The sequence below is a fragment of the Chiloscyllium plagiosum genome, unplaced genomic scaffold, assembly GCF_037043375.1.
Source record: "Chiloscyllium plagiosum isolate Xiang-an unplaced genomic scaffold, Cpla_swu_hap1 HiC_scaffold_20, whole genome shotgun sequence".
In the NCBI taxonomy this organism is placed as follows: domain Eukaryota; kingdom Metazoa; phylum Chordata; class Chondrichthyes; order Orectolobiformes; family Hemiscylliidae; genus Chiloscyllium; species Chiloscyllium plagiosum.
This window is the reverse complement of record NW_028270158.1, coordinates 59774853-59799295: the sequence shown is the minus strand read 5'-3', so window position 1 is coordinate 59799295 and position 24443 is coordinate 59774853. Positions and strand designations below refer to the sequence as shown.

The 24443-nt window shown below is 43.5% G+C and overlaps 1 protein-coding gene across 8 annotated transcripts in view; it reads right to left on the bottom strand.

Moving 5' to 3' along the window:
* The window catches only part of LOC122560494 (inactive rhomboid protein 1), a 365137-nt gene that overhangs the window by 15739 nt on the left and 324955 nt on the right, over positions 1-24443 (bottom strand). For all 8 annotated transcript variants that reach the window (XM_043711146.2, XM_087998010.1, XM_043711147.2 and 5 more), the window contains 6 exons: positions 24252-24413; positions 20574-20677; positions 17583-17646; positions 16505-16599; positions 11571-11646; positions 5588-5688 (listed from right to left, as the gene is read on the bottom strand). In XM_043711146.2, coding sequence (XP_043567081.1) covers positions 5588-5688; positions 11571-11646; positions 16505-16599; positions 17583-17646; positions 20574-20677; positions 24252-24413 — 602 coding nt within the window. The remainder of the gene's footprint in view (positions 1-5587; positions 5689-11570; positions 11647-16504; positions 16600-17582; positions 17647-20573; positions 20678-24251; positions 24414-24443) is intronic.

Genomic DNA, 24443 nt, shown 5'->3' with positions numbered 1-24443 from the left:
GCAGTCCTGGTCACCTCACTACAGGAAGGATGTGATAGCACTGGAAGGGGGTACAGAGGAGAATCACCAGGAGGTTGCCTGGGATGGAGACATTGAGTCATAAGGAGACTAGGTAGGTATGGATTGTTTTCTTTAGAGCAGAGAAGACCTAGGGAGGACATGATTGAGGTGTATGAGATGACGAGGGTGAATAGAGAGCAGCTATTCCCCGTTGACGAGGGTCAATCACAAGAGGACAGTTTTCGGGTGAGGAGCAGGAAATTCAGAGGGGATTTGAGGAAAATACTTTTTCACTCAGAGGATGGTAGGAATCGGGAATGCACTGCCTGGGAAGGTAGTGGAGGCTGGAAACCTTACAACCTTTAGAAAATTTGGATGAGTACTTCAAATATCATAACATTCAAGGATATGGGACAAGTGCAGGAAATTGGGATTATTGCACTTGTAATGGGAATTATGTCAGTGCAGACTTGATGGGTCAAAGTACCTTTACTGCACTATATGAATCTATGATTCCCTCTTACAAGTGCCTTCTCAAAGATATAGCAACATCTTTTGCTGCTCTCAACTGAATAATTTCTTTGCTAAGCTCACCACAATAAATATCTCTGTTCTGAAAGGTCACTGAACTCGCATCATTAACTCTGCTTTCTCTGCTCAGATGCTGTGTTTCTCATTTCCAGCCTCAGCACTTCTTTGTTTTACAATATTTACTTTGTTCACATTCTGAAGGGGAAATCCAAAGAATTACTTCCATAATATCTACAGTAGGGATACTCCCCAGTCTATCTATAATAGTCAGCACCTTGCTAAAATGTCACTTAAGCCTTACAAAATAGCCATGATACAGTCAAGTCACTCAATTCCACATCTCCAGCATTGTCACAAGATACCGGTTAGCATTTTATTAAAAATCACTGGTGAACTCAGTCAGCACTAACTCAAAGAACCTCAGCACCAAGTGTCAATGATTGGGAACAGGTTACATGGAGAAATTATTAATGGTGTGGCTTTAAGAGGTTATTTAGTCATGCTTATTTTTGGAGAGCTTTAATACAGAGGTGTAGAGCATCCTGCCAGAACCACTAGAGTAAGCAGCTTGTGAGGCCTTGGGGTGTTTTTTTTTAAAAAAGTTGGAACAATGGAAGCAGCCTGAATTGCTATGGTGAAACTAGGATCTTTAGTTTAGCTTCTACTGTTGTTGCTGGGATCTTGAAGAAGTGAAAGTTATTTCCACCCCCCGCCCCCTTCCCCCCCTCAGTTAGAGCTACAAGCTGGGGGTTCTCTTCCTGCTACCAGGGTTGCATATGAGAGAATCTGTTTTCTGTTGCTAAGGGTGTGTTTATGGGATGCAACTACATTGGAACAGTTAATTAGTAATGGTTACTGTATCAATTATTCTGTCACGTTTTTCAATAGGGTTGTTATTCCAAATCCTCCTTTCTTTTGTGGTATGTTAACCATATTGGATGAAGGAAGTGTGTTTTGCTTTAAATCCAGTAGTTTGTTCAATCGAATTGCTTTGGAACACAGCACCTCACATTTACGTTTAAAATAAGAGAAAGCTAGGGTCCAGACTATCCTCTGAAATAGTTTGAGAGGGGCTGGTCTGGTCCATATTGTTTGTTATGTTAGGTAATGTATGTTATGGTGATAAATATTTTTAATTCATGATTACTTAAGTGGCGGAAACGAGGCTTTTCAAAAGTGCACTGAAAATTTCAATATGTTAGAACAAGGAACAAAGAAACTTTCCAGCCCAGGAACAGGCCCTTCGGCCCTGTAAGGCTGAGCCAATCCAAATGTACTGTCTAAACCTGTTGGTCAATTCCTAAGCATCTGTATCCCCCCTACTCCCCACCTACTCATGCTTTTATCCAGACTCATCTTAAATGAATCTACCGTATCTGCCTCTACCACCTCTGCTGGCAACACGGTCCAAACGCCCACCACCCTCTGTGTGAAGTACTTGCCGCGTGTATCCCCATTAAACTTTCCACTTCCTTTATTGAAAGTTAGGGTGAGAACTTAGACTTTGATATATTAATTGTCTAAAAGCCACAGTAAATATACTCAGTTCTAATTTAAATTTCTTAGAATTATCTTTGTCCCTATTTGAACCGAGAGTATGGAATATAGAAAAGTGTTCTGTGGTATTAACCTAACTTAGCTCTGTAATTGTCACAATCAGAAAACATTTTACAAATCCATTGCTTAACTAGTCCCATCTTTTGAATGGTTCCAAATATTACAGGAAAGACAGGGTTTATTGCAATCTCCGAGTCAACAAGGAAAATCAGAATTAATTATATTTATATTAGTTCCATTTATATAAAAAATACATGTCTAGTCAGATTTATTAGAGAAAGTGAGGTCAATACATTCTGACAATACACTAGCCATAAGAACAGCAGAGCAAAATGGCCACAGAATGCTTAGAAAAATGATTAATGATGCCCACAACACCACTAACACATTCTGATGTACTTTAGTTAGATCTGCACTGGACAGTTAAGGAGAAATCCACGGGAGTGTTGATGGATTAAACATTGCTCCTCGATTTAACAAAGAAGTGTATCTTGTAATAAGCTGCGCAAGCTGATTTCATCCATGACACTGTTCAGCCACGTGCAAGGAAGCTGGTGATGAGAAGGAGTTAAACTGAACGTTTACACAGCGGAGCTTTATAACCAGGCCTTGTGGAAAGGTCATGTGACTTGGCCATAGAAGGATTACATCAGCAGTCAGTAACAAGAGGACTTAACGATGATACTGATTAAGGTTCCATTTTTATCCAGACTTACAGACCTTAGGTTTGTGCAGCTGCTTGGCCTCACCCTCAAGAACGTTTCCTTTAATTCCTCCCATTTCTCCAAACCTGGATGGGTCCAGCTATGCCAGCCTTCTTGTCAGCTAAATTGAACAGTCCCTCTTCAGTACCTACACAGGCACTATACCCCAACATTTCCATCGTTACATCAATGACTGCATTGGTGCAGCATCCTGCACCCATGCTGAACTGGACTTCACCCACAACTTCCACCCTGCCCTCAAATTCACTTGGTCCATCGCGGACACCTCCCTCCCCTTTCTTGACCTCACCATTTTCATCTCCGGTGACAGTCTCCAGACAGACATTTACTCCAAATCCACAGACTCCCATAATGACCTTGATTACAACTCCTCCCATCTACTATCCTGCAAGAACCCCATCCCATTCTCCCTATTCTTCCACCCCTGCTGCATCTGCTCAGAGGAGGAGACATTCCACTCATGGGCACCCCAGATGCCCACCTACTTTGAATAACGTGCTTTTCATCCTGCTGTCATCTAGACAGCCCTCCACCACACCACCTCCGTTCCCCATTCCACTATCTAAAACCTCCCCCAACGCAATATAGGCAGAGACTCCTTGTCCTCACCTACCACTCCACCAGTGTCTGCATCATCCTTAAAAACTTGCACCAAATCCAACTAGGCCCCACCACCAAGAACATCTTCCCCTTCCCACCCCTCTCTGTCTTCTGCAAGGACCATTCCCATCGACAGTCCTTGGTTTGTGCCACTCACCCCAACAACCCTGCTCCCTCGAACTCCAGGTACCTTCCCCTGTAACTGGAAAAGATACAAAACCTGCTGGCACACCACCCCTCACCTCCATCCAGGGCCCCAAACAGTCCTGCCAGGTGAGACAGGTTCACTGCCTCTTTTCCAACCTAGTTTACTGCATCAGATGCTCCCAGTGTGGTCTTCTCTACATCGGGGAGAATTAGGGAACATTTTACTGAGTGTCTCAGCCAGGCCCTCAGGAACCGATCTGATCTCCCAGTCACCGCCCATTTTAATTCACCTTCCCACTCCCTTTCCGACAGGACCATCCTTGGCCTCCAACATTGCCACAGCGTACTAGACTGCCAGTTGGAGGAACAACACCTCATCTTCTACCTGGGCAGCCTACAGCCCTGAGCTCTCAACAGAGAGTTCTCCAATTTCAAATAACCTCCCTTCCAAGGCCTTCCCCCTCACTCCCACTCCTCCCTGCCACCAGTCCGATTCATTCCTCCCACTGAACCTCCAGGTCGTACCCTCTACTTATCTCCACCTACCCCCTTTTGTCTGCATCTCTTTCTACACCCACCCCCAATCCTGAGGAAGGGTTACACCCGAGACATCGACCTCTCCACCTGCTGATGCTGCTTGGCTTGTTGTGTTGTTCTAGCTTCCTGCTGGTCTACCTTGGCAACCATACTGGCAGCAATGCCAATAGTGGGACAACCTTTCTCTGTAACATCTTTCCAGATCGAGTTAGCTGCCTTTATGGGAAAACTCAAGTCAAAGATGAACTTGTCTGTGTAGCACAAGGCACCACGCCCTTACTTTTGAACCAGAGGCTCAGGACGTTATGATGTTGAAGGTGCCAGGTTGTTGTTGTTGCGAGTATAAATGTTAAGAAGAAACTCATAGCACACTCCATCTCCCTTCTGTATTCAGTGTGGAAGTCGGAGTCAGGAAACACCCGGTTGTTACTCCAATAGCCAATGGTGCTAACATTGATACAAGGATGACTTTTTCTGCTTTAGTTATACACCCAAAATGCTTCTGTGCCTGTGAACTGGCCACTGACTTTGAATCATAGAATCCATACATTGCAATATTGAGTTTGGACAATAGAAGCCTTGTCCTATTGTCATAGAGTCAGAGAGATCAACAGCACAGTGGCTCAGTGTGTCTGCGCTGCTCAAAACACCTAACTAGTCTAATGCCAATTTTCAGCACTTGGTCCAGAACCTGGTATGCCTTGGCAAAGCAACCCATTTGACTGGCACAACGTCCACAAACATCCACTCCCTCCATCACTGTCACTTAGTAGCAGCAGAGTGTACCATCTAAATGACACACTACAGAAATTCACTAAAGATCCTTCAACAGCACCTCCCAAACCCATGGCCACTTGCAACTAGAAGGACAAGGACAGCAGATACATGGGAATACCACTACCTGTAAGTTTCCCTCTGAGTCACTCACTATCCTGACTCGGAAATGCATTACCATTACTTCACTATGGCTAGGTCAAAATCCTGGAATTCCCTCTCTAAGGGCATTGTGGACTGCAACAGTTCAAGAAGGCAGCTCACCACTATCTTCTCAAGGGCAGCAAGAGACAGACAATAAATGCTGGCCAGTGATACATGTATCCCATGAATGAATTAATATTAATAATCTCAAATGCACATCTAAATACTTCTTCAATGTTATGAGGGTTTTTGCCTCTGCAGCCTTACAGGCAGAGAGTCCTAGATGCCCATCTTCTGGATATTTTTCTCATCCCCTCTAAACCTTCTGCCTCTTACCCTAAACCCACATCCCTTCCACCAGGGGGAAAGAGTTTCTTCATGTCTACGCCTCTCATAATTGTATACATCTCAACCACATCAGTCTCCTCTGCTCTAAAGAAAACACAACTCCACTCTGTATGATCTGCACCTGGACGATGAGGATCTTGGCAACAAATATTATGACAAATAAACAAACTGATAGCCCTGCAGTAATGCACGGCCCTCAACTCCATAGGAACAGAGAGACTTACCCCGCATGTAGAAAGAGGGAAAGCCAGAGCCTGTAAAACTGATCAGGAATTTCCGGATTGAGGAATGGCAGCAGTCCACACACATCGTCCATGCAGTGCACCTGGACACAAAAGAATAAAGCAGCACATTCTAAACTCTGGCAGAGCAAATCAACATTTGACGTGGTTATGCGTAATTTCAAAGTAACTCAAGCACAAGGACATTCCAGGATGGGCAAAGCTTACCGGGCAGTTGTGTAACGTAGAGGGTAACACTATCGTCTCTTCCATTTTGACTTGTACAGCCCTGTATCATTGACCAGAACTGCTTCCATCTGCCATTCCTCAAACTAAAAAGGTTAGCACTACTTTGCTTCCTTCATTTTCATTTCAAATAGAGCTTGAAGAGTCAGTTCAGCAGGTCTAAGGGTTTAGCCAGGCCTAAGATTGAGAGGCCCTAGCAGAACCCAAACTGAGCATCAGATTAGATTAGATTAGATTACAGTGTGGAAACAGGCCCTTCGGCCCAACAAGTCCACTCCGACCCGCCGAAGCGAAACCCACCCATACCCCTACATTTACCCCTTACCTAACACTATGGGCAATTTAGCATGGCCAATTCACCTGACCCTGCACATCTTTGGACTGTGGGAGGAAACCGGAGCACCCGGAGGAAACCCACGCAGACACGGGGAGAACGTGCAAACTCCACACAGTTAGTCGCCTGAGGCGGGAATTGAACCCGGGTCTCTGGCGCTGTGAGGCAGCAGTGCTAACCACTGTGCCACCGTGCCGCCCACATCAGGGAGCAGGTTGGTGCTGGGAAATTCCTCCTGCTCGGACAGTCGATGACAGTTTGTCGCAGTCACTTTGGAGACGATGGCGAACAGACCAGAGGGAAGGGAAGCAGAGCTTTAGGTTGGTTCCACAAAAGCCACGACCAAAGTCTTTGCTAGTTGGATGTCTGGATTGTAGCTCATAATGGGACAACTTGGATGTGGAGAAGAGGTGTGGCTCATACTGGGACAGTTTGGATGTGGAGAAGGGGTGCAGCTTGAACTGGGACAGTTTGGATGTGGAGAAGGGGTGCAGCTTGAACTGGGACAATTTGGATATGGAGAAGGGGTGCGGCTTGTACTGGGACAATTTGGATGTGGAGAAGGGGTGCAGCTAGTACTGGGACAGTTTGGATGTGGAGAAGGGGTGCAGCTTGTACTGGGACAGTTTGGATGTGGAGAAGGGGTGCAGCTTGTACTGGGACAGTTTGGATGTGGAGAAGGGGTGCAGCTAGTACTGGGACAGTTTGGATGTGGAGAAGGGGTGTGGCTTGTACTGGGACAGTTTGGATATGGAGAAGGGGTGCGGCTTGTACTGGGACAATTTGGATGTGGAGAAGGGGTGCAGCTTGTACTGGGACAGTTTGGATGTGGAGAAGGGGTGCAGCTAGTACTGGGACAGTTTGGATGTGGAGAAGGGGTGTGGCTTGTACTGGGACAGTTTGGATATGGAGAAGGGGTGCAGCTAGTACTGGGACAGTTTGGATATGGAGAAGGGGTGCAGCTTGTACTGGGACAGTTTGGATATGGAGAAGGGGTGCAGCTTGTACTGGGACAGTTTGGATATGGAGAAGGGCTGGGGCCTTTACTGGGACAGCTTGTTTCGGATGGGGAATGTGCCTTGTACTGGGACAGTTTAGCTCAGTGGTTGTGGGTCGTACTTGTTTGTGAGGGAGTGCAGCTTGTACTGATTCTGCTTATACTGAGACAGCTTGACTCAAGAGATGCAGTGAACAGTGCAGCACAAATCTTCAGCACTCAGCCAGAATGCTTTCAGCCCTCCAAGGTCTTTTCTGCATCTGATGCAGTGAGTCAGTGTTGAATATCGTGTGAATTGAAGACTGGCCTGTTATGTTACAACACTAGATGAGGATGAAATAGCTCATTCCCATGGCATTCCCTTCTGATTAAGGTCCTATCACCTCAAATTTCACACTCAAACTGCCCTCTGCCTTTATCAAGGATGGAGCTAGTTCATCTCATTAATCTCTCTCATTAATCCTTTAATCGTTTATCTTCCTTCGGAGGGAAGATAACCAGGTGGCACTATGGCTCAGTGGTTAGCACTGCTGTTGCACAGCGCCAGGGACTGGGTTCGATTCTACCCTCTAACGACTATTTACATAAATGATTTGGATGCGAGCATAAGAGGTACAGTTAGTAAGTTTGCAGGTGACACCAAAATTGGAGGTGTAGTGGACAGCAAAGAGGGTTACCTCAGATTACAACAGGATCTTGACCAGATGGGCCAATGGGCTGAGAAGTGGCAGATGGAGTTTAATTCAGATAAATGCGAGGTGCTACATTTTGGGAAAGCAAATCTTAGCAGGACTTATACACTTAATGGTAAGGTCCTAAGGAGTGTTGCTGAACAAAGCGACCTGTTCATAGCTCCTTTAAAGTGGAGTCGCAGGTAGATAGGATAGTAAAGAAGGCGTTTGGTATGCTTTCCTTTATTGGTCAGAGTATTGAGTACAGGGGCTGGGAGGTCATATTGCGGCTGTACAGTACATTGGTTAGACCACTGTTGGAATATTGCGTATGATTCTAGCCTCCTTCCTATTGGAAAGATGTTGTGAAACTTGAAAGGGTTCAGAAAAGATTTACAAGGATGTTGCCAGGGTTGGAGGATTTGAGCTATAGGGAGAGGCTGAGCAGGCTGGGGCTGTTTTCCCTGGAGCGTCGGAGGCTGAGGGGTGACCTTATAGAGGTTTACAAAGTTATGAGGGGCATGGATAGGGTAAACAGGCAAAGTATTTTCCCTGGGGTCGGGGAGTCCAGAACTAGAGGGCATAGGTTTACAGTGAGAGGGGAAAGATATAAAAAAGACATATGGGGCAATTTTTTCACACAGATGGTGGTATGTGTATGGAATGAGTTGCCAGAGGAACTGGTGGAGGCTGGTACAATTGCAACATCTAAGAGGCATTTGGATGGGTATGTGAATAGGAAGGGTTTGGAGGGATATGGGCCGGGTGCTGGCAGGTGGGACTAGATTGGGTTGGGATATCTGGTCGGCATGGACGGGTTGGACCGATGGGTCTGTTTCCATGCTGTACACCTCTATGACTGTCTGTCTGTTTGGAATTTACACATTCTCCCTGCATTTGCGTGGGATTCCTCTGGGTGCTCCAGTTTCCACCCATAGTCCGAAGATGTGCAGGTTAGGTGGACTGGCCATGCTAAGTTTACCCCTAGTGCTCAGGGGTGGCAGGCTTGGTGGGCTAACCATGGGAAATGCAGGGTTACAGTGATAGGGTAGGAGTGGAGGTCTGTTGTAGGATGCTCTTTCAAGGGTTGTTATACACTCAATGGGCCAAATGGCATGCTTCCAAACTGTAGGGATTCTATGACTCTTAACCACTGGTAGTAACTGGAACAATGAAAATCTATATTCTAGACTTATTAAAATAGGCCTGAAGACAGAGCTCAGGCTAGTGAGTTACACTTAAATTCAAACACAACCAAGACCAGGAGGCTGAATTGAAAATAAATCAATTGATATTGACTGGTGTGGCATGATTTATTTACAATATTTCTCTTTTAAAAATTGAGCAAGTTAATTGAAGAAGGATTCGATTACAACTGTTGCCTTGTAGGTCTATTTGTTATCCATAAAACAAAATAAAGAAGCTTAAAGATTTGGACTTAGTCTTATCTTACTAGGGATTTAATTCTGTCTACCAGAAGATTAATTGAAGTACACACGAGGACGCAGTTCGGACAACCACATAGATCTTGAAAAGTACAGGCTCATTCCTGAATGTACCACAGTCAGACTGAACCAGAAATTAACATTCAAGACAAAAACCTGACTCAGACAAGAGGTATTGACGAAGAGCAGGCTACCTTGGATGCTGGAAATGCAAAATGAACACTGAAAGTGCTGGAAATACTCAACAGGTCTGGCAATGTCAATGGAGACAGAAAGGTGTCTAGTCAATGACCTTTCACTGAAATTGGGAACTGATAAATAATAATAGGTGTTATGAAAATATTTTGATGGGGGAAAACGAGGAATGGGGGAGGAGTGGGGAAAAGAGGGTGCAAGTGGTGGGGAGTGGGGAACAGGGGCAGAAGATGTAGAGGGGAAACTGTGGGGAGAGAAAGGGGGAAGAAACCAGGAGGTGAGGAGAAGACAGGGTAGGGGGGTTCAGGCAGGGGAAGTGGGAAAGTTGGGGAAAATAGAAGGAGGAGCAAGGGGAAGGAGGGAGGAGAAGACAGTGAGGAGGGGAAGAGAGGGTGGAAGAAGGGGGAGAAGGTGGGGAGGGGGAAGTGGTAAAGAGAGGTGGAAGAATGGGGAGGGAAGGGTGGGGGTGAAGGGGGAGAGATGGAGGGGAATTTACAGGAGGAGAGGTGAAAGAAAAAAGGGGGGAGGTAGTAAGTAGGAGGTTGGATATGGATGGAGTGAACAAGTGAATTACACAAACAGTACGGCACAGATACTGGGCTGGAAGAACTGAAGAGGTTTTTTGTGATAAAATCCCATTCAGTGAAAGGAGAATCAGTACAGGTCACCCCCAAAAATATTTGCCAAAATCAGGCTTTCATTACTGCTGGGGATGTCAAAGACTAGAATGATGATGGAAAATGCTGTTGTGTTAACTGGGCAATGAATTTTATTTGAAAATAAATACAATCCCTCGCATCCTCCCTGTCCACATCCTCTACATCAGGTCAACAAGATCTCTGTTGCCTTATTCTGGAGAAATTAAGAGTAATGCTTATCCACAATACCTTCTGGTAAAGACCGAGTCCCATACACATATTACAAATAAAAGATGCTGGCATTTCAATTTAATAGCTTCAGTCCAAAGCAATTGGCCAAGAGTTTTTTTTTTTAAAAAAAGTACCAACTATGGAAACCCTGATGAATATGACAGATACAGCAACACAGAGCTGTGGATCCAGATTAAAAGAACATAGCATTTGTCCAAAGGTGAGGGCACTATTTGTGTTCAACATTTTCAGCTTCCAGATATCAAAGTATTTTAACACCTCAGTTAATTTAACTAAGAGAATTATTGTTCAAGCCAAATTAGTTTGATTTCCAATTGTGAAACAAACCAGCAAAAAAAAAGCACAATGGTTTCCTTACAGTTTCCTTCCTGAAGAAGGGCTTATGCCCGAAACGTCGATTCTCCTGTTCCCTGGATGCTGCCTGACCTGCTGCGCTTTTCCAGCAACACATTTTCAGCTCCTTACAGTTTACTCCAGCAAGGCCTCAAACAGCAGCATACAGAGTAGGTTTCACCCTTTCCTTTATATCACACTGTTAACATTGCCTTACAATTTATTTTTACTCCTTCCGACAAATTGAGAACAAATACTTCTGACTTTGTGGCAGACAGAGAAAGATACAGCAATGCTGGAAACAGTTTTGTCATTATGAGCTGTCCTCACATTCGAGGATTATGTTTGCTCAGGGCCGTGGGACTGAACAGGCTGATTCTCAACTCTCAGTCTGCTTTAACAAGTGTACGTGCCCACAGATGTGTGCTGATAAACTAAAAATACAGTGAGTAGAAAAATGTTCACGCATAGAGGGCGTTACTTTGGGATAACACTTTGTTTCCCCCTATGGATTTGTTTCTTCTGACCTTAACCACATGGGACAATGAAGATGAATAAAAACAATGCCAGATTCTTGCTCCAAGCTGTTACTGACACCCGCTTGTTTTAAAACAGCCATAATTCAATCAAAGCTGTCAAATTAGTATGAATTCACTTGTCTCCAATCCCTTCACAGTAGCAAGAAAATTTGTGGCAAATAAAAGCAAACAGTTGCTTTATTAATTCTAAATTGTATTAGAATTCCACAACCCTGTAATGGCACCACTGAAAGGCAGGAATACATTGTGCCTGAAGTATTGCAGTTAACCACTTCACACAGCTAACAGCTATTCCTGTAATCTTAACAGGAATGGAGGGGAAGTGTTGATACAAACCTGAGAACATAGTGTCGCTTCTTCATGGAAGTAACCTTTCATAAACTCACAGTATTCTCTTGATGTTATCTCACATCTGCAAAAAAAAAACCCCAAACATTCACATTATTGCACCATGTCCATAAACACGCTAGGTCTTTAGGTTCAAGGCAGTTGAAAATTGGAGCATCAGAATTTGAAGACAAAGCTGTACATGAATCCTCCTGTACTCACATTTGCCAGATGCCTTATCCAACTGAATCAAGAACAGTCCTGCTGTTAGAGTGAAAATGCAAGCTTTATCTATCAAAATTCATCAACAATGGGCTGAAAAGCAGCAGATGGGATTTAATTTGGATAAATGCGAGGCATTGCATTCTGGTAAAAAAAAGGCAAGACTTTACAATTAATAGTAGGGCCTTGGGCAGTGTTGTAGAACAGAGACCTAGGGGTTCAGGTACATAATTCTTTGAAGTTTACATCACATATAGATAGAGTGGTTAAGAAGGCATTTAGCATTGCGCAGACCTTTGAGTATAGGAGTTGGGATATTAAGTTAAGGTTGTACAGGATGTTGGTGAGGCTTTTTCTAGAGTATTGTGTCCAGTTCTGGCCTCCCAGTTATAAGAAGGATACTAGTAAGCTAGAGAGGGTTCAGAAGAGTTTTACCAGGATATTGCCAGCTATAGAGGGTTTGAGTTAGAAGGAGATGCTGGATGGGCTGGGACTTTTTTTCACTGGAGCATAGGAAGTTGAGAGATGATCTTATAGAGGTTTATAAAATAATGAGGGGTATATATAAGGTGATTGGGAGGTGTCTTTTCCTGAGTATGGGGAAAGTTTAAGACGAAGGGGTATATTTTAAGGTAAAAGGAGAAAGATCGAACAATGACATTATGGAAAATAAAAGTTGTCCCTAGAGTGTGGTTTGTGTGTGGAATGAGCTTCCAGAGGAAGCTGTGGATGTTTAAAAGACATTTGGATAAGTATATGAATAGGAAAGGTTTAGAGGGATATGGACCAGGAACAGGCAGGTGGGACTAGTTTATAGTTTTGGGATTATGGTTGGCATGGACTGATTGGACCAAAAGGGTCTTTTTCCGTGCTGTATGTCTCTAATATTCTCGACAATCTGAATTTACAATCGAAAAGTTCATTTAGCTAATGATGCTTTTAAAGATGACAAGGCTTAAAGAGTCTGCCTTCTGTTAACAGAATAAACACTACACACAGCCTTTAAAGAAGAAAAATGGAGAATCTGGGATAATGTGAGAAATAAGCAGCAATGCACAACTGAACAAGGAAGACACACATTTCATACCGGGCCGTTTTCGAGTCGTAATGACAGGGCCGCCTCCGAAATATTGAGCTACATTCCTCTTTAAAGCTGTTTGCAAAGACTCAGGAGTTCTACAATCATTTTATTCTCATTTGGGCTGTTTGCAAGTGGTATGGAGTAGCACAGGCCGTCTCCAATAGTAACAAGCCTCTGTCATCAGTGGGACCAATTCAAATCTCTGGCAGGAGCAATATAGATGACTGGTCTCACTCACACACACACACACACACACACACACACACACACACACACACACACACACACACACACACACACACACACACCTAAAGAAATCACGGGGATGATCAATAACATCAAAATGCTGACAATATGCAGGTAACGTTTTAATTGCAAAGAAATAAATCAGGCCAGCAAATGATTTTTAATTTTTTTTTAAAAAATCAAGTGTCGGTGTGTGAGTTGCTTCCAAAATAGGCATTACTAAGGTACAGAATAGGCACTGTTCTAAGGGTCACTGGACCAGAAGTGTTAACTCTTGATTTCTCTCCACAGATGCTGCCAGACCTTTAGCAGCAATTTCTGCTTTTGTTTCTGATTTCCAGTATCTGCAGTTCTTTCGGATTTTAAAGAAAAACTATTGAGCTTTTTGTCAATTTTTGATCAGATGCACCTCATCAACATAAATGAACCTCATCAACATTAAAGTGCACCTCCATGTACTTCCATGGAGATCCAATACTTCTATAGGAATTGGAATCTGCCAGAGTTTGTAAAACACAGGGTAGAACTGCTCCATAGAGGAAAGTGTGAAATGGGAGATAGTGAAGCAGCAATCTGTTTTACACTCGATCTCATTTAGTTACTTTGACTTGAGCCTCTGTTAAATACCTATTTCATCTTCACTTAATGCTGAACTGCATTGCAATCACAAGTTTAGATATGGTAACTGCAGAATGGGCAGCACAGTTGGAAAATCTCCCATTATACAGTGGTGCCCCTGGTTCAAAGTGCCACAATGTTTCAATAGTGAACACTAGACAATAAATTTTTCTAAAATGCCAAAGAGATAGTAAGCTTGTAAAAAGTGTCTAGATGATTTGAGCATTTCACACAGCCAGTTTTTCATTACACTTGCATCAGTTCAGGATCCAGTTTGAATTATGTTTACTCCAATGCCCAGCAGCTTTTCATCAATTAATGAAGAAATAATTTCTTGCTATCTCTCCCAATCATCTCAAATCCTTTAAAATTATAACAATATGTAAATGTCACCCCTCTTTATAATTTGGTGAATCAGCTTTCCCTCTACATGCTTCCTGAGGTGTGGTGGCAGAACTGATATCATATGACTAGAGCTTTAGACCACTGTAGTATGACTTCTATCCACTGTACTCCAATACATGAAAAACAAAGCCTCGCAATAGCCTTTTTCACTTACTTTATTGTAATGGTGACATGATGGCAGCACAATGCTAGTAAAATTCAGTATTTATCATAACATTTTTAAACACTGCTTATTCACATTTCTAGGAGTGTCACTGGGTCAAAATCCTGGAAAACTCCCTTTCTAACAACGCAGCAGGAATCCCTACACTGCATGGACTGCAGGGCTTCATGACAACAGCTCACCACTGCCTCCTTTTGGGCAATTAATGCTGGCCCTAGCCAGCAATGCCCACACTCAGTCAATGAGTCATAGAAATGTACAGCATGGAACCAGACCCTTCGGTCGGACCTGTCTATGCCAACCAGATATCCTAAATTAATCTAGCCCTGTTTGCCAGCATTTGGCCCATATCCCTCTAAACACTTATCATGTACCCATCCAGATGCCTTTTAAATGCTAGAATTTAATGAGCCTCCACCACTTCCTCTAGCAGCTCATTCCATGCACACACCATTGTGTGTGTGAAAAAGTTGCCCCTTAGGTTCCTTTTATATCTTTCCCCACAAAGGAATAAAGCAGTGTTCCACGCATGGGTGCAACATAGAGAAAAGGCAGTAAGTATTTTAATATTACAGTCAATATTTTGTGAAATAGCAACAATTCACTCCCAGTAATGAGTCATAAAGTCATACAACATGGCAACAGGCCCTTTGGTCCAAGCTGACCAGATATTCTAAACTGAACTAGTCCCATTTGCCGATGTTTGACCCACACATCCCTCAATCTTTCCTATTCATAAACCCATCCACATGCGTTTTAATGTTGTAATTGTACCAGCCTCTACCACTTCCTCTGGCAGCTCATTCCATTCATGCACCACTCTCTGCGTGAAAACGTTATCCCTCAGGTCCCTTTTAAATCTTTCCCCTCTCAACTTAAACCTGTGCCCTCTAGTTCTGAACTCCCCTAGCCTGGGGAAAATAACCTTGTCTCTAACCTTATCCATGCACCTCACGATTTTATACACCTTAATAAGGTACCCCTCAGCCTCTGACACTCCAGGGAGAAAAGTTTCTAGCCTATCTGGCCTTTCCTTATGACACAAACCCTCTGGTCCCATTAACATTCTTGTGAATTTTTTTCAGGATGACCAGAACTGTATGCAGTATTCCAAATGTGACCTAACCAATGTCCTGTAGAGCGTAACATGATGCTCTGACCGATGATGACAAGTGAGCCAAACGTCTTCTTCACCACCCTGTCTACCTGGAACACCACTTACAAGGTCCTGTTTATGTTTAACTGCTACATGCTCTTGAGTGCTTAACACAGCAGGTCAGTGTTAGGTCACTGCCAAGTGATGAGCACCATTAAAGTGAACAGAACCACTCTGTAGGTCAGACAGCTCCTCTCAAGTATCATGGGTATGTCTCAGAGTGAGGCCAGAAACTCCAGGTAACAGCAAGATCAAAGAAATATCATTAGTGGGAATTTTTAAAAAAAGATACAGGGTTTAATATAAACATAAAATACTCCTCTTCCATTTTTAAAGAGGTAAGAAGGTTTGAAGTGGGTGGATGTGAAGAAGCAATTTAGAAATAGAAAAAGTACAATTTGACCAGCTACACTACATTTTCAAAGTAACACTGTATTCTTATACTCTGGTGTCATTAATGAAACTATAGAAAAGAGAATGAGAGCATGTTGTTCAGTTTACAAATCTCCATTCACTCTACAGATCAGTTATAATCTACAAGACAATCCTAGCTAACCACTAGAGGGAAGTGTTCTGTGTAAAATAACACTAAAGCTAATAGATTACCTGCACACATCAGACTGGTTAAAATAGAAAGGGGGACAATAAAGTCACCAATGTTCACATTGTTGTTAAGTTTAACCCTCACCAACAGCACTCCACAGAGATTCCAAGTGTCTCAGCTCATAGCACGCCCTGGAACACTTAACCCTATTTGCTTGTCAGATCATCACTTTGACCTTAGATTGAAATGTATAATGATGCAGAATTGAGAGTGAGGTGCTGGAAAAGCACAGCCGGTCAGGCAGCATCCAAAGATCAGGAGAATCGATGTTTTGGGTAAAAGTCTCCCTCCCGCTCTTCGGATGCTGCCTGACCGGCAGGGCTTTTCCAGCACTACACCCTCAACTCTGATCACCAGCATCTGCAGTTCTCACTTTCATGTACGATGATTCAGCCAGCCCTCGTTTTCCACATGCAGGACTCTGTAACAGATCAGAGCACAGACTCACCTCCCTTTGGTGCCAATACAGCAGGGTCGGCCTGTAATCACACAGTCCAGGTGTGGAAGGTTGGTGTGGTTTCCAGCAGTGCTTTTAGTGCAAATCTGAAACAAAAAAAATAGAAGAAACTTTCCCATTATTCACTGTGTTGCACCTTCAACCACATGGATGTGCACAGGGAGTGGGTGGTGTGTCTATGCTCCAGGATGATTATCATTGCCTGGATCATATCCACTGTGAAGGCAAGGTTGGGTGAGAGGGTTTGGGGCTAGAATGACATGCGGCGAGAAGGTAGAGTGCCACATAAGTGGGTGAGCGTTTACGAACAGTCAAAGTTGGGGTGAGGGAAGGCACCGTTAAGTCAGTGGGGAGGGGTATCGTGTCTGAGCAAGCTGGGTTTGGGCACTGGGAGACAATATGTCAGTTTGTCTCTCAGGTTTCCCATTCAGGAGGTCAGTGGGTGGAGGTGGTAGGCAGGACCAACAGTGAAGGAACAGTGAAGTTGATGCGTCTATTTATGGAGCTCATCACTCTCTCAATTGGTGTTGCCACCTTCAAAGGTGGATGCACATGTACCCCACAAGATCTGCACTATCCCTGCACTATCAACTGTGCCATTAAGGCCACATTCTGAATCTCTTCTGCCAAAATGCATCACCTCACATTGTTCAGTAGTAAATTCCATTCTGAGATATCCCCTCACAGGTGATCAGCATCATTTTCACCATGTCACACCTCCATGTTTTTGGTATCGTTCACTTGGTTTGAAATTTTACTGTTTTCCCAACACCCAATTTATTTAGAGCGCATTCCAGGATCCTAACCACTCACTATGTGAAAACAATTTTCCTCCGTTACCATTGCTCCTTTTGCCAATTGTGTTAAAATTAGTGCCTGGGTCTTGATCCTTTTGCCAATGGAGACAGCTCTTTCTGATCAATTCTGTTCTGACCATGCGGCATTTCGATATGGGAGTGAAAACTCACGCTGCAGCCCATTAGCAGCAACACCACAATTGAGAGCTTTAAGCTAGCACATTCAGTAAATGAAAATTGCAACTACAGGAAACATTAATGTCGGGTCTTACCGGCCACTTGGTGATGTCATCAGGCCATTCATGAGGAGGAACAGAACCAGGTTCAATACAAAATCTGAAGGAAAGGCAGAACAGGGGAGAAACAACACAAAGAACAAAAATTATACCATAAGGTTTGCTAATATTTGGTTTTTATTCTTCTTCTTGCTGGAGTAGCAAACCTTCTCAATAAAAGTTCACCTCAGGGCTACAGGAGTGGAGAATTCAGACAGACATTCTCACACACCCTCTGAAATTCTCTCTAGATATAATTCTGCAGTCAAATTCATCAGATAGAATTCATAGAATTCCTAACAGTGTGGAAATAGGCCCTTCAGCCCAACAAATCTATACTAACTCTCCAAAGACCATCCCACCCAAACCCATTCCCCTATTACTCTACATTTCTGCTGCCTCACAGCGCCAGAGACCCGGGTTCAATTCCTGACTCAGGCGACTGACTGTGTGGAGTTTGCACGTTCTCCCCGTGTCTGCGTGGGTTTCCTCCGAGTGCTCCGGTTTCCTCCCACAGTTCAAAGATGTGCAGGTCAGGTGAATTGGCCATGCTAAATTGCCCGTAGTGTTAGGTAAGGGGTAAATGTAGGGGTATGGGTGGGTTGTGCTTCGGCGGGTCGGTGTGGACTTGTTGGGCCGAAGGGCCTGTTTCCACACTGTAATCTAATCTAATCTAATTTACCCCTGACTAATGCACCTAACCTGCAAATCCCTGAACACTATGGGCAATTTAGCATGACCAACTCACCTAACCTGCACACCTTTGAACTGTGGGAGGAAACCCACACAGACACAAGGAGTGTGTGCAAACTCCACTCAGACAGTTGCCTGAGGCTGGAATTGAACCTGGGTCCCTGGTGCTGTGAGGCAGCAGTGCTAACCACTGAGTCACCATGCCGCCCTAAATTGGAATAGTTACTATTTTCAAAGATATCGCTACCATAAAGTATAATTTTAAATGTATTAGAAATAAATGTAGACATTCATTACTGTTTAAGACAAGAGGGTGAATCATACAAACCCTACAGTGTGGAAGGGGGCCATTCGGCCCATCAAGTCCATACTGACCCTCTGACCCATTCAGACCCACCTCCTTTCCCTATCCGTGTAACCCTACATTTCCCATGGCCAATCCACCTAACCTGCACATCTTTGGAAACTGGAACACCCAGAAGAAACCCCTGCAGACACTGGGAAAATGTGCAAACTCCCACTGACAATCGCCCGAGGCTGGAATTGAACTTGGGTCCGAGGCGCTGTGAGGCAGCAGTGCTAACCACTGTGCCATGGTACGGCAAATCTCAACTGCAGGCCCAACAAGTGGCAGCAAGTCGTCCTCCATGGATTTCGCTGTAGTCAGCTCACTGTAACAAACTCATGTACCTTCTAAGGCAGAGCTTTATAAATTGTGGGGGGTTTTGGGGCAGTCTCAGAACTCCAAGCCAATGAAGCAGCAGCATTAATCACAGGACAATGACAGCCATTGATGTCGCAGAGCTCGTGACCCAGGACTTCAGTTGGTGGCCTGACCTTTATTTGGGAGGGGGGGGGGGGGGGGCGGAACTCAGTGCGGTTACTTGACATCAACCACAGAGCAACTGCTGCAGGTTTCCTGGAATTTCTTAAGCCATTCTTTCCAACGCCTGCTACAAATTCTTTGTAATATTCTCTATCCCTCAAAGGGGCTTGCACCCTGTCGAGTTACAAGCGATTTCATAACACTTTGGTGACATAAACTACCACCAAATATGTTGGACACTGGTATTGGGAGAGAAAAGAACAACATACTTGAAAGCTTCAGAAAGTATCCAGAGTTAAGTATAACTGAAGCTGAAATGCCTCAAAGATTCTGAATCTATCTGGCAGTTTGCTGGCAGAGTGGCCCCAGAGAAGCCATTGAAGAGAAACTGATTCCTGGACTTGCAGGGTCTCAACATTTCCAGGAATTTAGGATTTACATTAATATAGGGCAGAACTTTTCCCTGCCTTTCAAATGGCAAATGCAGTCAGAGAAGGAAAGCACTGTCAAAGTCCTCGGTTTCCAAATTCAGGAATTTCAACTTAACTCATTCGTTTTTAAAAATCAATCTGGGGAGGCTGGTTAGATCTTGCAATTCGAAGCTTTCAGCCTCCAGGGGGCAGGAGTGGTTCTCTCTGATACAGTATCAGCCAGCAGAGACATTAAAAGGCATGACACATCATTCAGAACAAAAAACGATCAGTCAGTTCATAGGGACCCAAGAAGGACACAAACAGCAGGCAACCTAATGATGGTGCTCCCAGTAAGGATTATTTAGCCAACAGAGCTGTGCCAATGTTGGTAATAATGGGTGATTACCCCATGCCAGCAGTTTCCCCACCGACACTCCCAGCTATGCCCTGTCCCCCACTACCTCAGCCCAAACCTCTGCATCATTCACATTAGAGTGAGTCAACCCAAGGGGAATTGCCTGGAGTACATCAAGGAAAGTCAGGGGCATTTTTTTTTTATAAATAAACCCTCTAAACTAATCTAACTTTGCTTTCTAAAGGTTGAAGTTACCGTTTAGGATTGATCATAACTCTTCCTTCTCGTTAAGTTTGAGTTTTCGATCACTGTCTCTCAACTTCTTTCTACGTCTCATTACAATCAGTAGGAGTGATGTTCGGGTGCCCTTCCCCCATGCGGTAATGTATCTCGGTAGGGAGTGTTGTGGGCCTCCTACACTCGGGAGGTCCCAGATTCTGAGCTGGATTGAGAAGTCCTCAGCCCTGGAAATATTTAACAGGCATGACTGAATTTGGAGCACACTGCCCTCCAGAACATTGTATTGTCCTCATGACATCAGCTAATTCAGAAAGTAGGGATGAAAATTTAAGATCTTCTTCTGGTCTATCAATGGTTTAAGTTAAACACTGTTTTAACCTTAATGAGGAAGCTATAGCCATGACATAACTAACTTTAGATCAACTAATTTTAAGTTGGCTAACTAAATGTGACATAATTACCTTGGGTCCTGATGGCAAACTGAGCCGTAATTTCGGTAACTTTTATCAGCCAATAATGGAACGCTTTTATGCATTGGCCACTTCACCCAGACAGCAAGAGTTGACTGGAAGAAATAATATGCTTTGTTAGATATTCGCTTTGTAACATCCATAGGCATGACTCACTGGTTTGATTACACAGATTTCAGAAACTCCCTGCCAAAACACATCCCTTCCACTGCCAGCAATATCCAGTTGGGAATTTCCTTGAAGTACTCGCTCTTCCCCATTGGTTGAAGTCATGTCTGATATAGACAGGTCACATTATGAACTTTGAGTAAATACTTTTAAAAATTGGACACAAACCAGTGGTCAAGGAGACTGCTGCAAATCATTTGACTTTTAGCATTTGGCCTAAGACAGCTTCAAGTGTTTACCGAATACCTAATGCAATATGGACATGATACCAGTTAGTCATTTGTGAAATTCACAAATATCATCATTCAAGGACAGAAAAGCACTTAAATGTCGTGATTATAATGCAGTCAGCCAGATGGACCTCATAGTACATAGAACATTACAGCACAGTACAGGTCCTTCGGCCCTCGATGTTGCACCGACCTGTGAAACCAGTCTGAAGCTCATCTAATGTGCACTATGCCATTATCATCCATATGTCTCTCCAATGACCATTTAAATGCCCTTAAAGTTGGTGATGGAAATGTGTTGCTGGAGAAGCGCAGCAGGTCAGGCAGCATCTAGGGAACAGGAGAATCGACGTTTCGGGCATTAGCCCTTCTTCTTCCTGAAGAAGGGCTAATGCCCGAAACGTCGATTCTCCTGTTCCCTAGATGCTGCCTGACCTGCTGCGCTTCTCCAGCAACACATTTCCATCTCTGATCTCCAGCATCTGCAGACCTCATTTTCTCTTAAAGTTGGTGAGTCCACTACTGTTGCAGGCAATGCGTTCCACACCCCTACTACTCCCTGAGTAAAGAAACTACCTCTGACATCTATCCTATATCTATCATTCCTCAGTTTAAAGCTATGCCCCCTTGTGCTAGCCATCACCATCTAAGGAAAAAGGCTCTTACTGTCCATAAAACAGGAGTGGCCTGATTGGAGCTGTTTCCAAGGGTGGAAATGGCTATCATGAGGGGACTTAATTTTAAGATGATTGGAGAAAGATTTAGGGGAGATGTCAGAGGTAGATTTGTTACACAGAGTGGGGGTGTGAGGAATGCACTGCCAGCTGTGGTAGTAGTCAGATATGTTAGGGACATTTAAGCGATTCTTGAATAGGCACATGGATGACAGTAAAACGTAGGGTATGTAGGTTAGTTTGATCTTTGAGTAGGATAAAAGATGGGCACAAAATCGAGGGCCAAAGGGCCTGTGCTGTATTGTTCTATGTAACCTGATCCAATCAGGGAGCCCTGGCTGACAGATATAAACAGGTGCGTCAGACGTTCTGTCCACTCAGAGCTGGTTCTGAGGGAGCTGGATCAGTGTCAAGGACTCTTCACATGTAAACAAAGGGTGACTTGGTGGTGAGATATGGCCTCTTTGGAGTTATTTCATGAAAGATTTAGCCCATTTCTATGCTTCATAATGGAAAAGGAAAGATTAAAACTCAGTGGCTACTATCAATCTCCACTGTATCACAATGGCCTCAGTCCTGCCATATTACACCTAGAGCCTCCCTCCCCATTCAAACAGGACTCAGCAATGTTAGCCCCATCATTGTGCATTCAAAACGGTTTCAATGACTACTGTTTTTACCGGAGGACCCAATTCTCATCAGAATCAACATTCTAGATGCTCCATAACCAGAAGTGGCACAATCTGCCATGAACTCTTTGCGTTAAGAGAATCTCACTTCAATTTTAAATTATCAAATCCATTTGAGAAACTATCAGGCAGCCATGTGACTGTGGGGGTTCAGGGTTGTGTGTGCAAGAGAGAAGAGACAGCACAAGCTAAGTAAGATGTTGCATTAATTTGGGATAGTGAGAGACAAAAAAAACTTTATTTTAATCTCATTAAAGCAGGCTTCTGAATTAATTAAATGGAATGCATATTCTAAGGTTAAGACAAGACTGGCTTCTTTCCATACAAAACATACTGATCGCAGACAGCCAACAGCATGTGCATTCTGTCGGTCTGTGACAGATTGAGGGCTGTATCTGGAATCCAAATCCTTTGGAACAATTCTGACTTAAGGAAGATTAGACGTTGAAGGGAAAAGTGACCTAGCCAAAATGGATGAAACAATATAAAACGGATGTGAATGTTAACAATAAAAGATAAGATTTGTTGCAAAGGCATTTATGCTACAGAAAGAGTGAACTGGGGCAAAATGAGTATCCCCGACCACAGAACAGCTTTACAAAACCCATCACTAAACAGGTACAGCTTAATATTCATCAGAAAGCATGGAAGTCTGAGGTGGCTGAGCATCTGGGCCTTATACTAGATTTGGAACAGGCAAATCCAAACGACCCTCATTCAGATACAAGATTTGTTTCCTTATTAAAGGCTGATATCCTTACTCCTTCTTCCCTCTTGTGAAAGTCCTTGAGGTCTCACACTTTGGAAACACAGCAAACATTTTATTAACCGGCACTGATAGGACCAGGAGTGCGCCGGATGATCAATGTCCCTTACAATCAAGGAGTATGCATAACCGCAATGAATCCTGACCAAGTGAAGCTTTCAGACATCAACATCCTTTAAAAAAAAATCCATGTTAAAACATCAATATACCTCCTAAAATCAATGTGAAAACACACAGTGAGTAATAGGAGTGGAATGAAGGGGGTACACTCATCACAGTTATAATTTATTGACAGGATCAATACTTGGACATCGCAGTAGGTCACGGTGTTTGAGGTGTATGATTTTTGTCAGTTTATCAAGACTGCTGGTTAATAAGGTGCTACTTAAAACAAAGTTTGCTGCAATCCTATTACAAAGGGAAGGAGAAGCACACTTCATATAAATGTTATAGAGTCATACAGCATGGAAACAGATCCTTCGGTCCAACTGATCCATGCTGACCGTAATCCCAAAGTAAAATAGCCCCACCTGCCTGCGCTTGGCCTATATCCCTCCAGACATTTCTTATTCATGTACATATCTAAATGACTCTTAAACATTGTAACTGAGCCCACATCCACCACTTCCTCTGGAAGTTCATTCCACACATGAACCACCCTCTGTGTAAAAAATTGCCCCCATGACTTTTTTTTTTAAAAAGTCTTTTTTGTCTTGTTGGAATAAAGTTTCCAAGTATCAACTTAGAAAAACATGCATCTTAAGTCTGCCTTTGAAAAACAGACTTGCCTCTCTCTCTTTTTTTATGTTATTATATATACTCCCAATTATATGGGTCCTGTTACCCTGGATACATCATCCTGATCAGACTGAGGATCCAGAGTGACGATGAGAATCTCGAAGTGTACTGATCACCTATAATATGCTGTCCATATCTGCACAAATTCTGACTGTTAGTAGCACAGAGGATGTATATAACAACAATCAGCCCTCCTCTAACTTAAAGGAATCGTTTGGTGGAACTTACAGCTCAGTCTATAAATCTGTCTTTCGAAAAAGATTAGTCAGCTAACCAGCAATAAGATGCAGCGATATTTCTTAATTTTGTGATTTAAAACGGTTTTCTGAAAACCATTCACCTACCGAGCACTCTTTCTCCGAGGTTTGTACACACCCTGACTTGTCGTTTCGTACGCAGCATGCCGATTTATTTTCCTCTTGCCTTTTCTGTGCAATCAGTTCATGTACTTGCTGGTCTTGCCTCATACAAGGAGAGAACTTCGCTCCAAGGTGAATTAAGGCTTCCTGCAACAAGAATGACAATTATGGCAAATG